Source organism: Glandiceps talaboti, chromosome 7 (genome assembly GCF_964340395.1).
Source record: "Glandiceps talaboti chromosome 7, keGlaTala1.1, whole genome shotgun sequence".
In the NCBI taxonomy this organism is placed as follows: Eukaryota; Metazoa; Hemichordata; class Enteropneusta; family Spengelidae; genus Glandiceps; species Glandiceps talaboti.
The window spans coordinates 24,064,147-24,085,566 of record NC_135555.1 but is presented as its reverse complement, the minus strand read 5'-3'; the positions used below and the strand labels follow the sequence as shown (position 1 = coordinate 24,085,566).

General features: G+C 37.1%; 1 protein-coding gene across 1 annotated transcript; it reads right to left on the bottom strand.

Annotated features, from left to right (window-relative positions):
- Positions 1–1,874: 1,874 nt before the first annotated feature.
- LOC144438120 (aquaporin-4-like) lies at positions 1,875–21,409 on the bottom strand. Its single transcript, XM_078127149.1, has 3 exons — positions 20,870–21,409; positions 2,604–2,684; positions 1,875–2,030 (listed from the first exon to the last, which is right to left on the bottom strand). The coding sequence occupies exons 1-3, from the start codon at positions 21,407–21,409 to the stop codon at positions 1,875–1,877; spliced, it is 777 nt and encodes a 258-aa protein (XP_077983275.1).
- Between the last annotated feature and the right edge of the window lie 11 nt (positions 21,410–21,420).

The following is a 21,420-nucleotide window of genomic DNA, read 5'->3' as shown; positions in this document are numbered from 1 at the left end:
GCTATTCCTGTGTGTTTGTGTGATGCGGTACAAGAGTAACTTTGTATGTAGTGGTGGTGGTGGTAAATCGAATATGATACATGCGTCGAACACGTAATATGTATATTTTTACAGATAAGTATAAGATATATTTGCTTGTAAGATAACCATGGCATTAGTCATTAAATTATTCCCTACAAGTATTACATTATCAATAATAATAAAACTATTGCACAAAATCATAAAGTTACCCAAAATAAATTACAAACGGAGATTGACCAAGTGTGGAGGTAAGCTATTTTATTTCAACGTCATTGAAAGGGAATCCTGTGCTAATTACAAAATAATATAAATACTAAAATTTTTGCCAATGAAATCATTTTCATATTTGATTTTTTCTCATTGTAATACATCTTTGTAGTGACACATCATAGTATGATGATAACCAGATTTAGTGATGACACGAACATCTACAAGCGCCCTCTGAAACTACAACGGTTTACTCTCTCGTTTATGAAAATGTTACTACAAGACGAAGATATTTTATTACTCCGAAATCATAATTATAGAGTAGAAAGATTTAATTTACTTGTACCGATATATCGACGTGGCTGATGCGATGGTACAGATAAGGCCTCTACAACAATCTTGTCCGGGCGACCAGCACCAAACGTTCTCCAATAGCTTCTTGATGCATATAATGAATATCTTTGTACGAATACATCTAATTGCATGTGATCCTTCATAACCAACCATTATTCTATACCCGCCCTGCCCTAAATATATATACAAACAAAAAAGCAGCAATAATACTAATATAATAATAGTGATAAAAGTACTAAAATTCTTAACGCCCACGCGCGCCTGTGTCTGTCTGTCTGTCTGTCTGTCTGTCTGTCTGTGTGTGTGTGTGTCTGTCTGTCTGTCTGTCTATCTGTCCATGTTCAAGTCTCTGTCTCACTGTGTCACTCCCCACCCTCATTCTTCCACTTTCATTCTTGTATTTGTATCGAATCAAATGGCACATTAACCTAGGTTTACAGATAATCATATAATACATCTATAGGACACTGATATACAAAATGATAAAATGGTTGAACTGGCAATTAAAAGCCTCCTCGAACAATCGTTCTATCAATTTAATCCGTATTCTAACACCTCCTAATCCTCATGGTACTCTCTTTCATTTAAAATGTCTTCTAAGTTTGGCTGTATGCGGTTGCTAGAAATACCATGGTTTTGTTAGTATATCTTGAGGTGCTTTTTCAGCTAGACACATATAGAAACATCCATACCGAATTTTAGACCAATATACTAAGTACTATTTTTACTTTAAGTTATACACATACATTGGTCCAGACCTAGACATATAGACAGACAGACAGACAGACAGACAGACAGACAGACAGACGTTTTATTGTAAGCACTATCGAACTAAAATCGCAAATGCAAAGGAAAGGTAACTTTACTTCAAATTAATTTCTACAGTTTAATTTCTTAATTTTATCTGTTTAATTTATGATTTGTTGAGCACAATGACTGATATCCCACTGAGATTTGTTTAAGACCAGGTTTTATATACATGTATAGATAAAGAAAAATGTTCATGGCCATAACTCCATCACATTATTTCTAATTGGTCCCTTGCATGGAGTGCTTCTATGAGTGATTTACATATTTAGTCACGTGTCCGAATTCGGTATATTTAGTGCCCCTTTTAAGGGCTTACCCAAGGGTTTACCGTTACCGATTGTCAGGTACTAGTAATTACAATTTGTTATAACTTGTATATATGCATTGATGGATGCATTTGTTCCTCGTTGTCTTCGGGTGAGTTTCGTTAAATTTATACACAATGAAGACCACCGTTTACGTTGTTTACTATTAGTATACATTTATACAGTGGAGACCTTTTCTTCCACGAGTTCTTCTGCGTCACGACTGGACAACAGACAGTGACTGATAGTATCCTTAGTTGTCTTGGCGGCAAACAGATACTCGTAAGCAATGCCAGCTGTGATACCTCCAAGAATAGGTCCAGCCCAGTAAATCTTCAAGAAAAAACAAATGATATGTTTATTGTTATAGCTTTGTAAATTGTTATGATAGTCTGACATACGGGTGCTTTGTTGTTGTTGTTGTTAATGATGTCAATGATGACGATGACGCTGGTGATCATGGTGGTGGTGGTGGTGGTGGTGATGGTGATGGTGGTGTTGTTGATGTTAGTGTAGGTAGTGGTGGTGGTGCTCATTGTACTCATTGTCTGTGGTGGTGGTGGTGGTGGTGGTGGTAGTAGTAGTGGTCCAGAAGATGGCAGTGGTGATGTTGGTTGTGATGACAGTGTTGGTGGGAGGGTGGGAGGGTGGTGTTGATGAGGTTGACGGTATTGGAGTTGTGTGCTGTTGTGGTGGTGGTGGTGGTGGTAGTGTGAGTGTGAGTGTTGTTGTTGTTGACGACGAAGCTGACGACTAGATGGGCTGGGGTTGTTGTTGGTGGTTATCGTTATGTTAATACCATTTCATTATAATATTTGATATTTTATGCTCCTCTACAGTCACAATATCCCTTTCCAACACATTTCAACAAAGTCCCCTTCGAAATAATGGTACATCCTGACTCACCCAGTGGTCCTCCCAGGAATTCATTATTACCGATGGTCCAAAAGTACGTGCTGAATTCATACTGGCACCGGTGTATTGTATCTGAAATAGATAAGAAAACATCGTCGATAAATGAGGAAAGTAATTTTGCACGTTCTCTACAGTGTTACAACGTGTACGGAGTTTGAAAAAATGGTGTTCTATTAAGTATGTCTCAGTTGAAATAACAATATGGATCATACTTTGTTACTATCCAGATTCTCCAATTATACATTGCTACTATCCAGACTCTCCAATCATACATTGTTACTATCCAGACTCTCCAATTATACATTGTTACTATCCAGATTCTCCAATTATACATTGTTACTATCCAGACTCTCCAATCATACATTGTTACTATCCAGACTCTCCAATCATATATTGTTACTATCCAGACTCTCCAATCATATATTGTTACTATCCAGACTCTCCAATCATATATTGTTACTATCCAGACTCTCCAATCATACATTGTTACAATCCAGACTCTCCAATCATACATTGTTACAATCCAGACTCTCCAATCATACATTGTTACAATCCAGACTCTCCAATCATACATTGTTACAATCCAGACTCTCCAATCATACATTGTTACTATCCAGACTCTCCAATCATATATTGTTACTATCCAGACTCTCCAATCTAGACTGTTACTATCCAGACTCTCCAATCATACATTGTTACTATCCAGACTCTCCAATCATACATTGTTACTACCCAGACTCTCCAATCATACATTGTTACTATCCAGACTCTCCAATCATATATTGTTACTATCCAGACTCTCCAATCATATATTGTTACTATCCAGACTCTCCAATCATACATTGTTACTATCCAGACTCTCCAATCTAGACTGTTACTATCCAGACTCTCCAATCATACATTGTTACTATCCAGACTCTCCAATCTAGACTGTTACTATCCAGACTCTCCACTCATACATTGTTACTATCCAGACTCTCTGATCATACATTGTTACTATCCAGACTCTCCAATCATATATTGTTACAATCCAGACTCTCCAATCATACATTGTTACTATCCAGACTCTCCAATCATATATTGTTACTATCCAGACTCTCCAATCATACATTGTTACTATCCACACTCTCCAATCATATATTGTTACTATCCAGACTCTCCAATCTAGACTGTTACTATCCAGACTCTCTGATCATACATTGTTACTATCCAGACTCTCCAATCATATATTGTTACTATCCAGACTCTCCAATCATATATTGTTACTATCCAGACTCTCCAATCATACATTGTTACTATCCAGACTCTCCAATCTAGACTGTTACTATCCAGACTCTCTGATCATACATTGTTACTATCCAGACTCTCCAATCATACATTGTTACTATCCAGACTCTCCGATCATACATTGTTACTATCCACACTCTCCAATCATACATTGTTACTATCCAGACTCTCCAATCATACATTGTTACTATCCAGACTCTCCAATCATACATTGTTACTATCCAGACTCTCCAATCATATATTGTTACTATCCAGACTCTCCAATCATACATTGTTACTATCCAGACTCTCCAATCATACATTGTTACTATCCAGACTCTCCAATCATACATTGTTACTATCCAGACTCTCCAATCATATATTGTTACTATCCAGACTCTCCAATCATACATTGTTACTATCCAGACTCTCCAATCATACATTGTTACTATCCAGACTCTCCAATCATATATTGTTACTATCCAGACTCTCCAATCGTACATTGTTACTATCCAGACTCTCCAATCATATATTGTTACTATCCAGACTCTCCAATCATACATTGTTACTATCCACACTCTCCAATCATACATTGTTACTATCCAGACTCTCTGATCATACATTGTTACTATCCAGACTCTCCAATCATACATTGTTACTATCCACACTCTCCAATCATACATTGTTACTATCCACACTCTCCAATCATACATTGTTACTATCCAGACTCTCCAATCATACATTGTTACTATCCAGACTCTCCGATCATACAAGGTTACAATCCAGACTCTCCAATCATACATTGCTACTATCCAGACTCTCCGATCATACATTGTTACTATCCACACTCTCCAATCATACATTGTTACTATCCACACTCTCCAATCATATATTGTTACTATCCAGACTCTCTGATCATACATTGTTACTACCCAGACTCTCCAATCATACATTGTTACTATCCAGACTCTCCAATCATACATTGTTACTATCCAGACTCTCCAATCATACATTGTTACTATCCAGACTCTCCAATCTAGACTGTTACTACCCAGACTCTCCAATCATACATTGTTACTATCCAGACTCTCCAATCATACATTGTTACAATCCAGACTCTCCAATCATACATTGTTACTATCCAGACTCTCCAATCATATATTGTTACTATCCAGACTCTCCAATCATATATTGTTACTATCCAGACTCTCCAATCTAGACTGTTACTATCCAGACTCTCCAATCATACATTGTTACTATCCAGACTCTCCAATCTAGACTGTTACTATCCAGACTCTCCAATCATACATTGTTACAATCCAGACTCTCCAATCATACATTGTTACTATCCACACTCTCCAATCATATATTGTTACTATCCACACTCTCCAATCATACATTGTTACTATCCAGACTCTCCAATCATACATTGTTACTATCCACACTCTCCAATCATACATTGTTACTATCCACACTCTCCAATCATATATTGTTACTATCCAGACTCTCCAATCATACATTGTTACTATCCAGACTCTCCAATCATACATTGTTACAATCCAGACTCTCCAACCATACATTGTTACAATCCAGACTCTCCAATCATATATTGTTACTATCCAGACTCTCCAATCATACATTGTTACTATCCAGACTCTCCAACCATACATTGTTACAATCCAGACTCTCCAATCATACATTGTTACTATCCACACTCTCCAATCATACATTGTTACTATCCAGACTCTCCAACCATACATTGTTACTATCCAGACTCTCCAATCATATATTGTTACTATCCAGACTCTCCAATCATACATTGTTACTATCCAGACTCTCCAATCATACATTGTTACTATCCAGACTCTCTGATCATACATTGTTACTATCCAGACTCTCCAATCATACATTGTTACAATCCAGACTCTCCAATCATATATTGTTACTATCCAGACTCTCCAATCATACATTGTTACTATCCACACTCTCCAATCATATATTGTTACTATCCAGACTCTCTGATCATACATTGTTACTATCCAGACTCTCCAATCATACATTGTTACTATCCAGACTCTCCAATCATATATTGTTACTATCCAGACTCTCTGATCATACATTGTTACTATCCAGACTCTCCAATCATACATTGTTACTATCCAGACTCTCCAATCATACATTGTTACTATCCAGACTCTCCAATCATACATTGTTACTATCCAGACTCTCCAATCATACATTGTTACTATCCAGACTCTCCAATCATACATTGTTACTATCCAGACTCTCCAATCATATATTGTTACTATCCAGACTCTCCAATCATACATTGTTACTATCCAGACTCTCCAATCATATATTGTTACTATCCAGACTCTCTGATCATACATTGTTACTATCCAGACTCTCCAATCATACATTGTTACTATCCAGACTCTCCAATCATACATTGTTACTATCCAGACTCTCTGATCATACATTGTTACTATCCAGACTCTCCAATCATACATTGTTACAATCCAGACTCTCCAATCATACATTGTTACTATCCAGACTCTCCAATCATACATTGTTACTATCCACACTCTCCAATCATACAAGGTTACTATCCAGACTCTCCAATCATACATTGTTACTATCCACACTCTCCAATCTAGACTGTCGACAGTTGCTCGCGCCTTTTTTTCCTACGTCTTATCTAAACTCCGATCAACGGCGCAACACTACTATATATAATCGCATACTGATATCGAGGGCCGAAGGCCCGAGCGACTCGCTCGGGCCTTCGGCCCTCGATATCAGTTTGCGATTAGACTAGTGTTGCGCCGGATCGGAGTTCAGATAAAACGGAGGAAAAAAAGGCGCGAGCGACTGTCCACAGTCTGTCTCCAATCATATATTGACGAGTGGTGCTACAATAGAGCGCCCTCAACATAAAGGAGTTAAACATGTTAAATATGTTGAGGTGGTTGATAAGAGGTGTACTGTACTTTGGTGATGACATGATAGAGTGCCCTCAACTTTGAATAAAGCATGTTATAAACGTTTGATTAAACTTTTCAAAATGTGATGATTAATAGTTGTCATGCTGAAGAAATCGTTTCACGTTTTAAAATTTGAATATTGCATATTTTAATGATTCGATAACGTTGAGAATATTCGACTTGTTGCACGTGAAAACGTATTTTCGACATATCTATTACATATATGATAAACATATGCATGAATATTTAAATGAAACTATTATGGCATATCATACAAACAACACAATAGGTTGTCCGAGGTACAACTAACACAATTTGTTGTCGTAGGTACAACTATCACAATTGGCTGTCTTAGGTACAACTAACACAATTGGTTGTCCATGGTACAACTAACACAATTGGCTGTCTTAGGTACAACTAACACAATTGGTTGTCCATGGTACAACTAACACAATTGGCTGTCTTAGGTACAACTAACAAAATAGGTTGTCTTAGGTACAACTAACACAATAGGTTGTCCGAAGTACAACTAACACAATTGGTTGTCCGAAGTACAACTAACACAATAGGTTGTCCGAAGTACAACTAACACAATAGGTAGTTTAAGGTACAACTAACACAATAGGTTGTCCGAAGTACAACTAACACAATTGGTTGTCCGAAGTACAACTAACACAATGGGTTGTCCGAAGTACAACTAACACAATAGGTAGTTTAAGGTACAACTAACACAATAGGTTGTCCGATGTACAACTAACACAATTGGTTGTCCATGGTACAACTAACACAATAGGTTGTCCGAAGTACAACTAACACAATAGGTTGTCCGAAGTACAACTAACACAATAGGTAGTTTAAGGTACAACTAACAAAATAGGTAGTTTAAGGTACAACTAACAAAATTGGTTGTCCATGGTACAACTAACACAATAGGTTGTCCGAAGTACAACTAACACAATAGGTTGTCCGAAGTACAACTAACACAATAGGTTGTCCGAAGTACAACTAACACAATAGGTAGTTTAAGGTACAACTAACAAAATTGGTTGTCCATGATACAACTAACACAATAGGTTGTCCGAAGTACAACTAACACAATAGGTTGTCCGAAGTACAACTAACACAATAGGTAGTTTAAGGTACAACTAACAAAATAGGTAGTTTAAGGTACAACTAACAAAATTGGTTGTCCATGATACAACTAACACAATAGGTTGTCCGAAGTACAACTAACACAATAGGTTGTCCGAAGTACAACTAACACAATAGGTAGTTTAAGGTACAACTAACAAAATAGGTAGTTTAAGGTACAACTAACAAAATTGGTTGTCCATGATACAACTAACACAATTGGTTGTCCGAAGTACAACTAACACAATAGGTAGTTTAAGGTACAACTAACACAATTGGCTGTCTTAGGCACAACTAACACAATTACTTAACTACAGTTAGTTCTGTCATTAGTGATGTTTGTAAGTAGACTGCCAGGTCATAGTCAATCAATCAATCCTATATAGTCTCGACTAAATGCTCACTCTTGACGCTAGCTACTCCATGGTTGTCGTGGAACACAACGCGCTTATAAATCAAAGGTAAACCCTCCTCAATATTATTTCAACGAAATGTTCGGCTGTACGGAAAGAAGTTCAATTGTCAGCATCTTTTCTATTTTTATGTTCCAGAGTCAAGTCTAAAGAATACTTGTAGAGTGATTGTTATCAACATGTATTTCAAGTATTTTGACGTGTTTGCTTACAACGATAATGGTGTCAAGTTTGTTGTAAAACACAACGAAGCCTTCACTGTGACATGCACAGAAGCTGAGTAGATTATATACGATTATCACGGATGAAAAGATCACAGCATTCCGATATTCGTAACTTTCCATACAATTTTGTCTTATGATGATTTATATTAGCTGATATGTGATTGGTGAAGTAAGTGTGTCAAGATTGTTGATAGACTAAGAGTTTAATCATACGATAGCACATTTTTTTCGCAGATTGATATTATTTTCATTGTTTCATTATATTCGTGATCAGTTGTTTGTACAAAGCTAATAATTACAACAGAAAAAAAGTGGAAGAAACAATCGAATTCACTTTGACGACAACGTTTCAGAAGAATGTTTGAAAATAATTTTCATATCAGAATAATTTCAGAGATGTTGTCTTTTACACCATGCACGAGCGAAGTTGAACAAAAAATATGGAATATATACTCTATTCGTTCTACGTCTATGCTATGCTACGTCTATGCTATTTCAAGAACAACTTGCTCACTTTTGGGTCACATTGCAATGGAAAAATTGTTGATATTATGGGAAGAGGCTCGTGCTCCGAGTCATTCACTTCGATACAGCATAATTGTCCTGAATCACAATAGATAATAGGAGGGCGATTTTTCTGTTTTCACCACACTTTTCTGTTCAAAGGCATTCACCAACTTTGATGTGATGGTTGCACCTGTGAAGGGTGCATTTATCTAACGATCTTTGGACTTTGGATGCAATCCTCAGTTCAAACTGTCTCGTGGAAGAAGAACTTGACATATATTTTGTAATTTGAGGGAAAAAATATTTTGAGGATTCAATCTCAAAATAACTTGTAACCTAATAAACATGTCTTTTTTTAATCTGTAACCTTTATAGACAACCTGTCACTCATCTGAAAATTAAATTGGTTTCCATGGTAACTATAGCAGAACTTTGATAATGAATTATGTTTAGATGATAGCTTAGCCCATGTCCTTATTTAGTTTGATATAAATTGTTAATTGACGCAACAGTAAGAATCGAGTTCGTCGGATAGAGATAAACGACATTGTAGTTATTTTTATCAAGATCATGGTGACGTTTGAAAGGCGACTGACAAAGTTGTCATGTTCATAGCTATATATAGACTTATAACATATTGTTTCTACATTGTATACGTACTTACTTTACACCAAAAATCTTCAAACAATATTTGTAAAAGTCAAGAGTAAGCTCAGAGGTCAGTGTTCACGTGAAAAAGTCGAAGATAATTATTAAGGTAGAATTTTTCATGACCAATTATTGGGAGAGAGATAAATCTTATGCAAATTATGCAAGAATTTAAACTGAGATGCGCAGATGCATTTAAACTGAGATGCGCAGATGTGATCTTCACCTGTGGTCAGGAGAATGGGTTAAGTATTAACCAATACCGTAGACTGTTCAAACAATTTGACATTATTGTCAATAAACTGACTATAAGAAGTTAAGATTTAGTAGTACATACAACAATGCCCAGGCCCATTGCTAAAGAACAATGAAAGAGAATAACAACAAATCCTGACTTTACAATGGAATATTAAACTAAAAACTACAACATGAATATTTTGAAAGTGGTCACAAACAACCAAATACATTTGACAAAATTCTACAATACAAAACATAACAAATAAGACTAATCAATTGCAAATGTTAAGCAAACTTGGAGGTAGTGTTGTCTTTGTACTTGGCTAACTTGGAGGTAGTGTTGTCTTTGTACTTGGCTAATTCTCTGATTAGATGACCTTGAAACTAGAGGTATAGTTAAATTGTCATTGCTAATCATTTAATTTGTTCTGGGAGAATATCAAAATTGTCTCTCTAATTTGTAACGCTGGTTGCAACTGTGACTTTAAAAAAAAGAAAAAAAAAGTAAAGCTATATTCGCTAAAATTGTTCAATTATTTATATGAAAAAAGACATTTGCAGCTGTTAATTAGTATATCATTTATGCATACGTAGTGGAGTGACAGATTTAAACCTTGGGTGAAAGTTTGGTCTTGAATCCAGGTCCATGTTAGTTTGACTTACTTGCCTCAATACCTATATATGGTAGAACTCAGTAAATATATATTCAATATAGAGACACAAGCTAGGTTATACAGTTTAAGTCTCGACGATTGCTTCTTTATGTGAATGATCACATTTTATGTGCAAATTCAACGTGTTCTGGTCGATAGAGGCAGGTCCCTTGTTAATTTTGAACGCATCTAATTTATGTTCAGAAAATCTCTCTCAAGAGCTGTTACCGGAGACTGGAAAGTAGAATTCCACCTAATATAGCCTGTTTACGGCGCTGACTGACTTCGATAACGCTCGCAGTACCTATAGCAACTATTGTTTTTACTATATTACAACACATAGCGTACAAGAGCGCAGTAAACAGGCTACAGCCACATGACTATTAGTCTAGTTCCTATACAGTATCGTTACCATTTACACCTCCACTCACAGTCTAGTTCCTATACAGTATCGTTACCATTTACACCTCCACTCACAGTCTAGTTCCTATACAGTATCGTTACCATTTACACCTCCACTCACATAGTCTATATCCTATACAGTATCGTTACCATTTACACCTCCACTCACAGTCTAGTTCCTATATGGTATCGTTACCATTTACACCTCCACTCACAGTCTAGTTCCTATACAGTATCGTTACCATTTACACCTCCACTCACAGTCTAGTTCCTATACTGTATACAGTATCGTTACCATTTACACTTCCACTCACAGTGTATAGTTAGAGACCACGTTGACATCCAGACTACATGACTAAAAGATGGTTTCAGCTCTGGACTCCACGAGGTCCCTCGCTACGCGGAGACATGCGTCTTTTATCAGTTGTCAAGATTTATTCAGTACTTTTTGTAAGGTTGGTATTAATCTGATTAAAATCTCGATTTGCTTTACATTTTGTATTTGTCTATTTTACATTTACTTTACTTGCACTGTCCTTTACATTCTCACCCCTTATGTTTAGTTTATACTTGGTGCTGTAAATCAAGCAAAGCTGGTCTCTTCCTCATGGCCATTATGTTAATCAAATTGGGTAATTACCTTTGGTCAGCCTTCAGTAAGTAATGACAAGGAGGGGCGGTAGACTGGGTTGGGGGTGGGGGGTTACTTCTTACAAATAGGTTCTCGGGGGGAGGGCCATATTTTAGGAAAAGGGATAAGGGGAGGGTAACATTTTACTTTGACTCATTACATTGTCTAATTTTGCATTTCTGGGGGAATTTGGCATCCTTCTGCTGTCACATCGGTAAGGGCACTGTGGTTAGGGTTAAGATTAAGGTTAGGGTTAGGTAGTGTCAACCATTTAGTGAATCAATTGTCAGGTGTGAGGAGAGAGGTCACGGTGGGTCAGTTATAATGGGAACAGTTGTTAAGGTATTAGGGATAAAATTGTGGAGATGTTGACCTCGGTCTCAACAATATTTGGAGTGTGCCCATCTAGTGTTTGGGAGTTACTTTTCTGGCCTTCAGCTCAGCCAATGAGACCCAAGCGTTAACATAGATATAACGCAGGCAGGCAGTGCCGATTTCACACAAATTCCAATGGTAGTACAGTAGTTGGAAAATAGCCAACACCTTTAAAACATTCATCGTGGTGGCAGAGGTGGGATTAAGACCTTTAAAAACATTGGTTCTGGGACTAGTGTCCTTTTCAAACCATGTTTTTTGAAATATTTTAACAGGGGAGTGTCATGTTTTAGACAATTCAAGGGAAATTGAAGGAGGGGCACTTTTTAGCACGACGAAATCGGGGGGGGGGGCGTTATATTTACGCGACAGCCCGGGCCTGATTTCCCCCTGTCCCCTCCCCTTGTGATTACTAAAGCATTCCTTACTCATAGGGGCACGTATTATTGCTTAGATTGCCGTTTTCTTAGGAAAATATTATACGAATCTTACTGCTACAAATGTATCAATCTCTATACTAGTAGAAATAGTTTCTCCTTACAGGTAGGAATATATAGTCAAAAGGTTGTTATATTCAGTCTGCAGACCTGGAAAACAACGTTAACAATCTATGAAATATTACACGCCCCTATGCCCTTACTAGGGAGTAACTAGTAAACCTTGACGCTTTTAACACACTGTCAGTATGTTTTCCTTTTAGGTGTAAAACCGCCCACAAGTATACATAATCTAATTGGGGTTTAAACACTTCATTAATTAAAGATAACGATGTAGCGTACTTCTCAGTTCGAATTCTTTGATGGATTCGCGGTACGCTGTAGGCTTGTTTCATCTACACAGTATGCTGTACATTGGTATGAATGAGTACTTTCTATTCCAGTCATAAATGAAATTCAGAATGCAAATATATATACACATCTTTATGCATGTACATTTTTTGTGTTCAAGTTATTCGTCAGTGGACGTTAAACATTTTTTATTTCCCGTTATAGTGCCTGTCTTTGATTACTAAAAGTATGAAGTCATTTTCAAAAACGAATTCACTTCATTTCGTTTCTTTCAATTCATTATAAAATGATTATTGAAAGCTGGACATTCGAATCAATAAATTTGAAAATCACCTTCGGGTATTTAAAATTGATGGATACTATCTCTTAAATCGTCACGATGCGCTTTATGATGGCTAGATATAAATGTCATGTAATTGCGTACTTGTAAATCTCACACCTATTGATATCCTTACCGTGACGATAGCTGTCTTTGGTTTTCAAACCCTTTCTAAATTACGATCCTGCGGCTAGAATGCGAGTTATTTCGTAGATTGGCGTGGTATGTGCATTCTTGAATCGATTTTGTTTATTTATAATACGGCCTAGTACAGTGTTCGCAAGTGTGCATACTGCGTCACGGTCCCTAAAATTGTATGCAGTGGTTCACCTCACCTACTTTAAATTATAAGAACTTGTGTGACAACATGATTCTAGATAAAGATCGCTAACCGATTTAAAATGAATGCCAATGGAGAGTTGTTACATTTTACACAACATTATTGTGGAATATTCTAATCCTAAGTTAGACCCCAGACGTACCACTAACAGTTGTCTGAGGTTAGACTAAAAACTAACCCAAACTTTCATCGCTCTGTCTGAAACAGACACAGACACAGACACAGACACAGACACAGACACAGCCACAGCCACAGACACGGACACGGACACGGACACGGACACGGACACGGACACACTGCCGGTCAGACACACAGACACAGGCAGGCAGACAGACTCGCAGACTCCCATTTCTCTCTGTGTGTGTGTGTGTGTCTGTCTGTCTGTCTGTCTGTCTGTCTGTCTGTCTGTCTGTCTGTCTGTCTGTCTCTCTTTCAGCTATACACGATATATACGATAATCTGACTAGGTGTAAATTACAGTGTTTTGTTTACAATAAAGGTGACATTCAAGTTTACATAAAAAGATGTATTCGGTCTGTTTTAGGAAAAGGGTTTCGTACAGAGGTAATTTGTAATATGTTTTTAGTATTACGTAACTATGTAGGCAACATGAAGGGCGAAAATTGTTAGGGAAGCATACGATTTGTAGAGTTGTCTGCCTTTTGACGACGACAGTTCACCGTTTTTACTCGGCTTTATATGCTTCTTAACAGAGGACAATACCTATATGTTTGTTTGTTTGTTTATTTGTTTTTACTTGTCATTGAAGTCTTCTTGTGTACATTTTACGATCTATCCTAAGGAGTGAATTTCATTTGATATGTAAAATAGGAAAATGCTGAGATGAAACATAATCAAGCAGGGTTGCCAACATTTCGAAAACAATTGAATTTTCTATAACAAGGTTACTTTGAATTTTACTATCTGTAAATGATTAGTTGAATATATTCATACAAAACAAAGAACTCTCAAAACTCAAGATGGTAATCGACCACTAATGATCTGTAGTTTCTTAAAATCTTTAAGTATTTGACTTTCCAGGTTTGTTAGCCCTATCTAGGTTGATTATTTGTGTACGTTTACTACATCACGATTACATCTACGGAATCGGCATCATACACTTTCTGTCCCATTAAAACGTACTTGTTGAAATCCTTGGGTTTTTTTCTGGTCAATTTATGGTACATCTATGAATTGATTATTTGTGGTTACAAACAATGTATTGACATTGTTTATAATGCTAATTGATGAGTATGTATTATCACATTTCCCATAATGCAACATTCAACATGTACACATACAAATTAAATGATTTTGACTCTATATTAGAAAGCAATATTTGTACATATAAAAGTGACACAGTAAAAAACTGGCTAGTTACCTTTTTCTTATAATCACACAATCTAGTTAGTATCTAAAACGTGCTTTCAATGTTGTGCATACTCTGCCTGATCTGGTCACTTGTAAAAGTTCCCTGATATCATCATCATCATCATCATCATCATCATCATCATCACGTTCACCTTCAGTATTGCCATTATCAGTGTCACTCTAATCTGACTCACTGGTACTAATTGAGTCAGTACATGTACCACTGTCCGTGTTCTCTATGACATTCAAAACTAAATCATCATCATCGTCATCGTCATCGTCATCATCGTCATCATCATCAGCATCATCATGATCATCATCATCATCATCATCATCATCATCATCATCATCATCATCATCATCATCATCATCATCATCATCATCATCATCATCATCATCATCATCGTCACTGCTACCATCACCATCATATTTGAACAACATTCACGGACAGTGTGAGTGATAAGGTGAGATGGTGCACTCAACAAAATGCATCGTTTTTATCAAACATTTTGCAATATATGTTTTTTTTATGTTTTTATTTTGGCATGTAAAGTACTCCAGGGGTCAGCGAGCATATAATTGATTGATCGATCGATCGATTCATTGATTGATTTATTATTTGGTTGGATGATTGATCGATTGATTTGTGGTGCAATAATACTTATTTTGTGTGTGATATTCATCAATTCACTCATTGAGTTTTAAAACTAATTTTTTCTTTCCCTGGCTAATTTGCTCTCAGCTGTATCTCAGACCACTAAAAGTCTGAGGCTGTATGTAATTCTCTCTTTTCTTTATTGACTAAATAAAGACGCCTTGTCCACTCTTAAGTCTTCTCCTCTTATCGAAATTAAAATACAATTGGACGAGAGATCAGTTACCGAGAAAATTTGCTTTGGACAAACAGTCAACCATGGATAAACTAGTAAGCTATCCCCTGTGCTTTTACATCTTAAACACACAAATCAAATTGACAATAATTGAATCTTCAATTTGGTCACAAAACTACATATTGTAAAATGTGACCCTCCCCCAAACATTGTAATGCAAAATATGACCCTCCCCAAGAACAGGTTTGTAAAATGTGACCCACCCCCAATTACTCCGCCCCTGGTAAATACTGAAGGCTCTCTTATGTTAGGAGTTTGATGCCAAACTTTAACATTTTACATAATTGTCAAAAGAATTCAGTTGCCTCGATTTCACCCCCACACACGTATTTGTTTCGCATCAAAACAAGGCATAAAGGTGGAATAAAACCGTTTGGATTTTTAATGCATATGAATTTGAAGTAATTTTGGAGTACTTTATAATTATGTAATTGATGGTTACTACATGTATAACTAAAAACACAGTTATCATTTCAGCTGTAATGTCCAAATCTGAACTGTTAATGCTTCCATCTCAGACCACTATGTGGATTGACGTTCCATCTGTCGTCGCCACCCCCTCTCCGTTTACATCTTATATTATATGCTACTCAACCACTCAATTTGCACATTACATGGGAGGGGGGGAGGGGGAGGGGCGAGTGGTTAATACTAAAACCTACACAATTGTGACACTTATATCGTAAATTGGAATGTAACGAAATGAGTTTATATTAATGTTTCGTGTTGAAGAGAGATGCATCGCACATTCAATGTCAACAGTTTACATAACATATTCAGATGAAATTTCTTGTCTCTATATATATATATATATATATATATATATATATATATATATATATATATATATATATATATATATATATATATAATCAAAGTAGGTTGGTTGGAACTTGGCACCTCAAGTTCCAACCAACCTACTTTGATTATTCCCGCCCTGCTTACCCAAGCATCGAGCACTCTATCCTACGAGTTTGATACTATTTACTATACATATATATATATATATATATATATATATATATATATATATATATATATATATATATATATATATATATATATATATATATATATATATATATATATATATATATATATATATATATAACTCGGTGAGTATCAATCTGCTAAGACAGTACTCTATACCGCAGTGGCAGAGCGCAATAGTTTTGGTAGTACTGGAACTCTTTCTTGGTTGTAACTCGGAGTTTCACGCATTGCACGATCATCAGACAACTACAGTTATGATATTTAATTGCGTAGATATATATTATGCAAATTACATGCAAAGTTATTTAAATTAGCCACTTTTCTAATGATTGCACCAAAACAAAGTTCTGCCCCCTGACAATTTGGTCAGGCCTGCAATTTCAATAACTGCCTCGGCAAGTCAACCATCTTATCTCGTTGCTAAAACATGGAACCACCATTAAGATGAAATTCACTGAATGACAGTGCATACATGCACAGATGTTAACACATCCACTCTATGGACTATGGCCGCGGCCGTACATACATCCTATTTTGTACGCAACTTGTTCAATGACCATCTTGGGTTTATGAAACCCCTAGGCTTCCGATGGTGTGATTGTTTAAGAACACCAAACTGCAAAAGAGATGAATGTTAAATTCTCAAACAGTTCCACTCAAGTGGTAGCTCTAGTTGTAAATTTTATCAAGATTTTAAGAGCGGCTCTCTTTGTCGTTTGCTCAACCGCAAAGTTTGCACAGAATTTTGTCCTAAAAATAAAGATGCCCACTTCGTTATCAGTTCAGGGTACAGACAATGAATAGATAGTAATAAAACTGACAATACATTGTACTAAATTTGTATTTTTACGATGTACCTTCGTGAGAAGACCCTGTAATTTTGCAGTACGTAATTTACCTTAATATACGACAAGGGCTACCCTGGTTAGAACTTTCTATGGTATACAGTCATGATTTTTGGGTAGTAAAATTGTCTAATCATTCGGGTTATGACCGGGAGTAGGTAAATCAAAATCTCGGTATTCAGCAACCGAGCTACCACATATTTTGGCGGTTTTTACGGCCTTTCACTAAGTCGTAAACAAGACAACACGTCATCTAAATCATGACATATTGTGACGTGTGACGAGGGTGAGAGAATTTACAAAGTAATTAGAATTGCTTTTAAAGTTTGCCATGGTTTCCACTGCATTTTGCTCTACGTGGTTGCGTGATTTGTTTTTCTTTTAGAAATTTCTATTCCTTGTACATCAAAAGTTACACACACACACACACACACACACACACACACACACACGTAGCATAGGCTCACGATGTTTGTTACAACTTACAAGCTTCAATTGTGTCATAACCACAGTTTTTAGGCATGGATGTTACAAAAATTGTACAAAATGACTCAAAAGGAGCACTGATTGGTGATTTAAATAGTTTCAGCATTGGAATGTTTGAATGTAAATTTGTCGGTGTCGACACTATGCAACAACGTCTTGTAACATTACAGAGTAACATTAGTAACACTACAAGTTACAGAAGTCACGTAATGTATACTGTGCTGCAAGGTCAACCAAGACTTGCACGCATGTTACCGATGTTTACATAATTACTTTTATACAATCCCAAAGGAGTACTGAGTTCTAGATTTTACATGTTATCTGGTGGATTATTTAGACAAGTTCACACTGAAGAAAAAGCTTTCATAAAAGTAATGATTTATAAAAATGAAAATTCCTCTAGCACGTTGATGACAATCACGTAAGTGTTTCAAAAAGTTACATACTAAAGTTCAAATTGGATAACTTGAAAAAATTGCTAATGATGTCAATGATAAAATCATACAATAGTTCATGGCTACAGATATACACCCATCAGGATGATAAGTGTTAATCTTCTTACAAAGTTGTTCTACAGACTTGTCAACCTTGCTACAATGAAGGAAAGAGACCTGTAACAAGAGATTCAATAAAGAGAAGAGAAAAGAAGTTGTAGAGAGACTGGCAGGACAGAAAGGACAAAGAATAGAACTGAAAAAATACAGATTTTTTTCCTTGCCCCCCCCCCCCTTTTTTATTTCGCCCGCCCGCCCCGCCTGACTATTCCACTGGAGATGAGAAACAAAAAGAAGGTCACCCTTAGCGAGTAGTCAGTGCACAGTCACTTTTGACTATATATTAGTGAACCATCAAGTTAAATCGCGCATGCTAGGAATTGTCACGTAAATAACGGCTACGGTACTGAATTGTGAATGAATTGTGAATTGGCTAGTGAGAGCTAACAATAAACACACACAAGGCAACAACTACAGCAATGCACGTTTATACACAAACATGTCGTGTGCCTTTCTAATTTAATAACAAACTTAATGAAACTTTACAACAGAATCTTCAAACAGATCACAAATGTGTCGAATTTGCCAACCGCAGGCCTCGAGATGTACCACATGTCAGACCTTAAAACCCTAAAGGTCAAACTCACCGTCCACCGACAGCTTTGGGTGTAACTTGTGAACCAAGTTCAACTTTGTACGGTTTGCGTTCCTACGAGTGATCCGGGGGGAGGGGGGGGGGGGGTCCTACAGGTTATGCTAGCTTCTACATTAATAAAACACCGGTGGGGTGGGGGGTGTATCACTGGTCAGGTCTGGTAGGGGTGTGCGGGCAATGCTACCAACCCCAGACCCCATTTTAGAACTATTTAAACCAAAACCAATACCCCATTTTAGACCATTCAATTGTTTAGAAGATCCCATTTTAGACCAAAATACATCATCACCGATCCGATATGAAAATGTCAACCAGCTAATTAGCTGAGGGTAATTCCAAGGGAATTCCCGGTAATTCCGAACTGATTCCTTCCAGGATCTCACTGTAAAACAAACCAAACAAGATCGAAAAATATTGTGTAAAATAGACCCCATTTTTTACTCCTTATCTCTAAACATACAGCACTCATTTTAGACTACTACAGAGAGCGAAAACCCCACCCCAATTGGCGGCACATACACGTATACCCAATAGGCGAGAGTAACCCCCTCCCCCGTAAAACACGTCCTGTATCTCATCTGGGCCTCTCCACTGACGCCATAAATAGCATACATAGGCCACAGATAACTCCAATTATCTGTGGACGTATTTCAGTCGTACATATATTGTGTAGCAATGTATAGACGTATTTCCTTTGTAAACGGACGTCGTGTTCATTCAACTTTGACCCCAATGTTTCTATTTCAAATGTTGATGTTTTATTCTCGGCACACACTGTCGATTCACTGCAGTCTAAGGCATTTGTAGACACTCTCAGTGTAATTAATTAGTATGTACATGTATAATTAATTATGTTTGCTTGGGAGATTCAGGTGCTCTCAGGTAGTTCGTTTTGATCACGAAGTCAATCTGTTTTTTATTTTTTATTTTTTAAAAGACGGTCAATATTGTTACTATGAAAACTGGTTATTATTATTCGTTTTTAAATATAATTTGAAATTATTTTACCTTTTGCAAATGCAATAGTATTATTTTTTATTATTTTCGAAGCTCTAAGGCCACTACTAGAACTGAGGATGCATTGGCTAGGTATGAACCATGGCTGTGGTATTTTGGTATAGCTGGGTACGTAGTAAAGTTTATATGTACACTCGCTCCTCCCCCGCTGACGCCCCCACACCCTCTCCCCCTCAAATTCTGATGTTGCTCGCCACTTTATGATTTAGGGACACTGTATGTGTAGACTGTCCTTTCTCGTGTGACAGGCACAGTTGTCAACTATCAGGACACAAAATATATTAATAAGTAAACATAGACAATTCAAACAATTCTGGCGATTACAGAAGTCCAATGTCCCCTTCTCATATCACATCACAAATGTGTCTGCAGTAACACAGTATTGTGAGTTCACCTGTTATCAAACATGAACCCATCGCCAACGTTCTAACAGTTAGTAGAGTAGGTCCTTTAGTAATAGATCAACATTTCACCGAGTAGATATGATGTAGTTGATAAACCACCTGTTGATATCAGTAACTCGGTGGAAATAGTGGTATTTATAACAGCTATATGTTGCAATCAAACTAAAATAATTTGTAGACTTACCGCAAATAAGTGACCAATTGTCACCGAAATACCAATAGCAAGTGATGCAGACCCCTGTAGGTCTTTCCTATTGGGGTCTATAGTGGCAAACACAGTGAAGACGAGCTCGAACGTTATCAGATACTCAATTGCAAACCCCTGCTCTACGGAAACGCCATTGCCGAGCGAAGTGACTCCAAGTCCGCCACGAACACTGGCCGGTGTCACGCCATAAATAATCCCAGCTCCTGCGATAGCACCGGCACATTGGGCTAAAATGTAGAAGATTGCTCTGACGGCGCTAATTTTGCGAGTGACCAACAGGGCACATGTGACGGCCGGATTGATATTAGCTCCACTGACATGTCCAAAGCACTGCACCATTGTGGCGATCGTCAGTCCGAAACACAAGGCGATTTGGACCATACTGGGTGTGTACGGAGGATCCCAACCGATCGTAGATCCAATACTGATCATGACGAAGATCGTCATTGCAACCAGCTCGCCAACGACAGCACGCCAGAACTTGGGATCCTTTAAATCGTCTTTACTGCTCGCCATTATCACTGAGT

What these genes read in the sequence shown, in the direction of transcription:
- LOC144438120 (XM_078127149.1), bottom strand. Translation starts at nt 21,409, where the DNA reads ATGGCGAGCAGTAAAGACGATTTAAAGGATCCCAAGTTCTGGCGTGCT. An exon ending in CAATTGGTCACTTATTTGCG is followed by an intron (nt 2,685 to 20,869) that starts GTAAGTCTACAA and finishes TATCTATTTCAG; the next exon opens with ATACAATACACCGGTGCCAG. An exon ending in ATTCCTGGGAGGACCACTGG is followed by an intron (nt 2,031 to 2,603) that starts GTGAGTCAGGAT and finishes TTTTTCTTGAAG; the next exon opens with ATTTACTGGGCTGGACCTAT.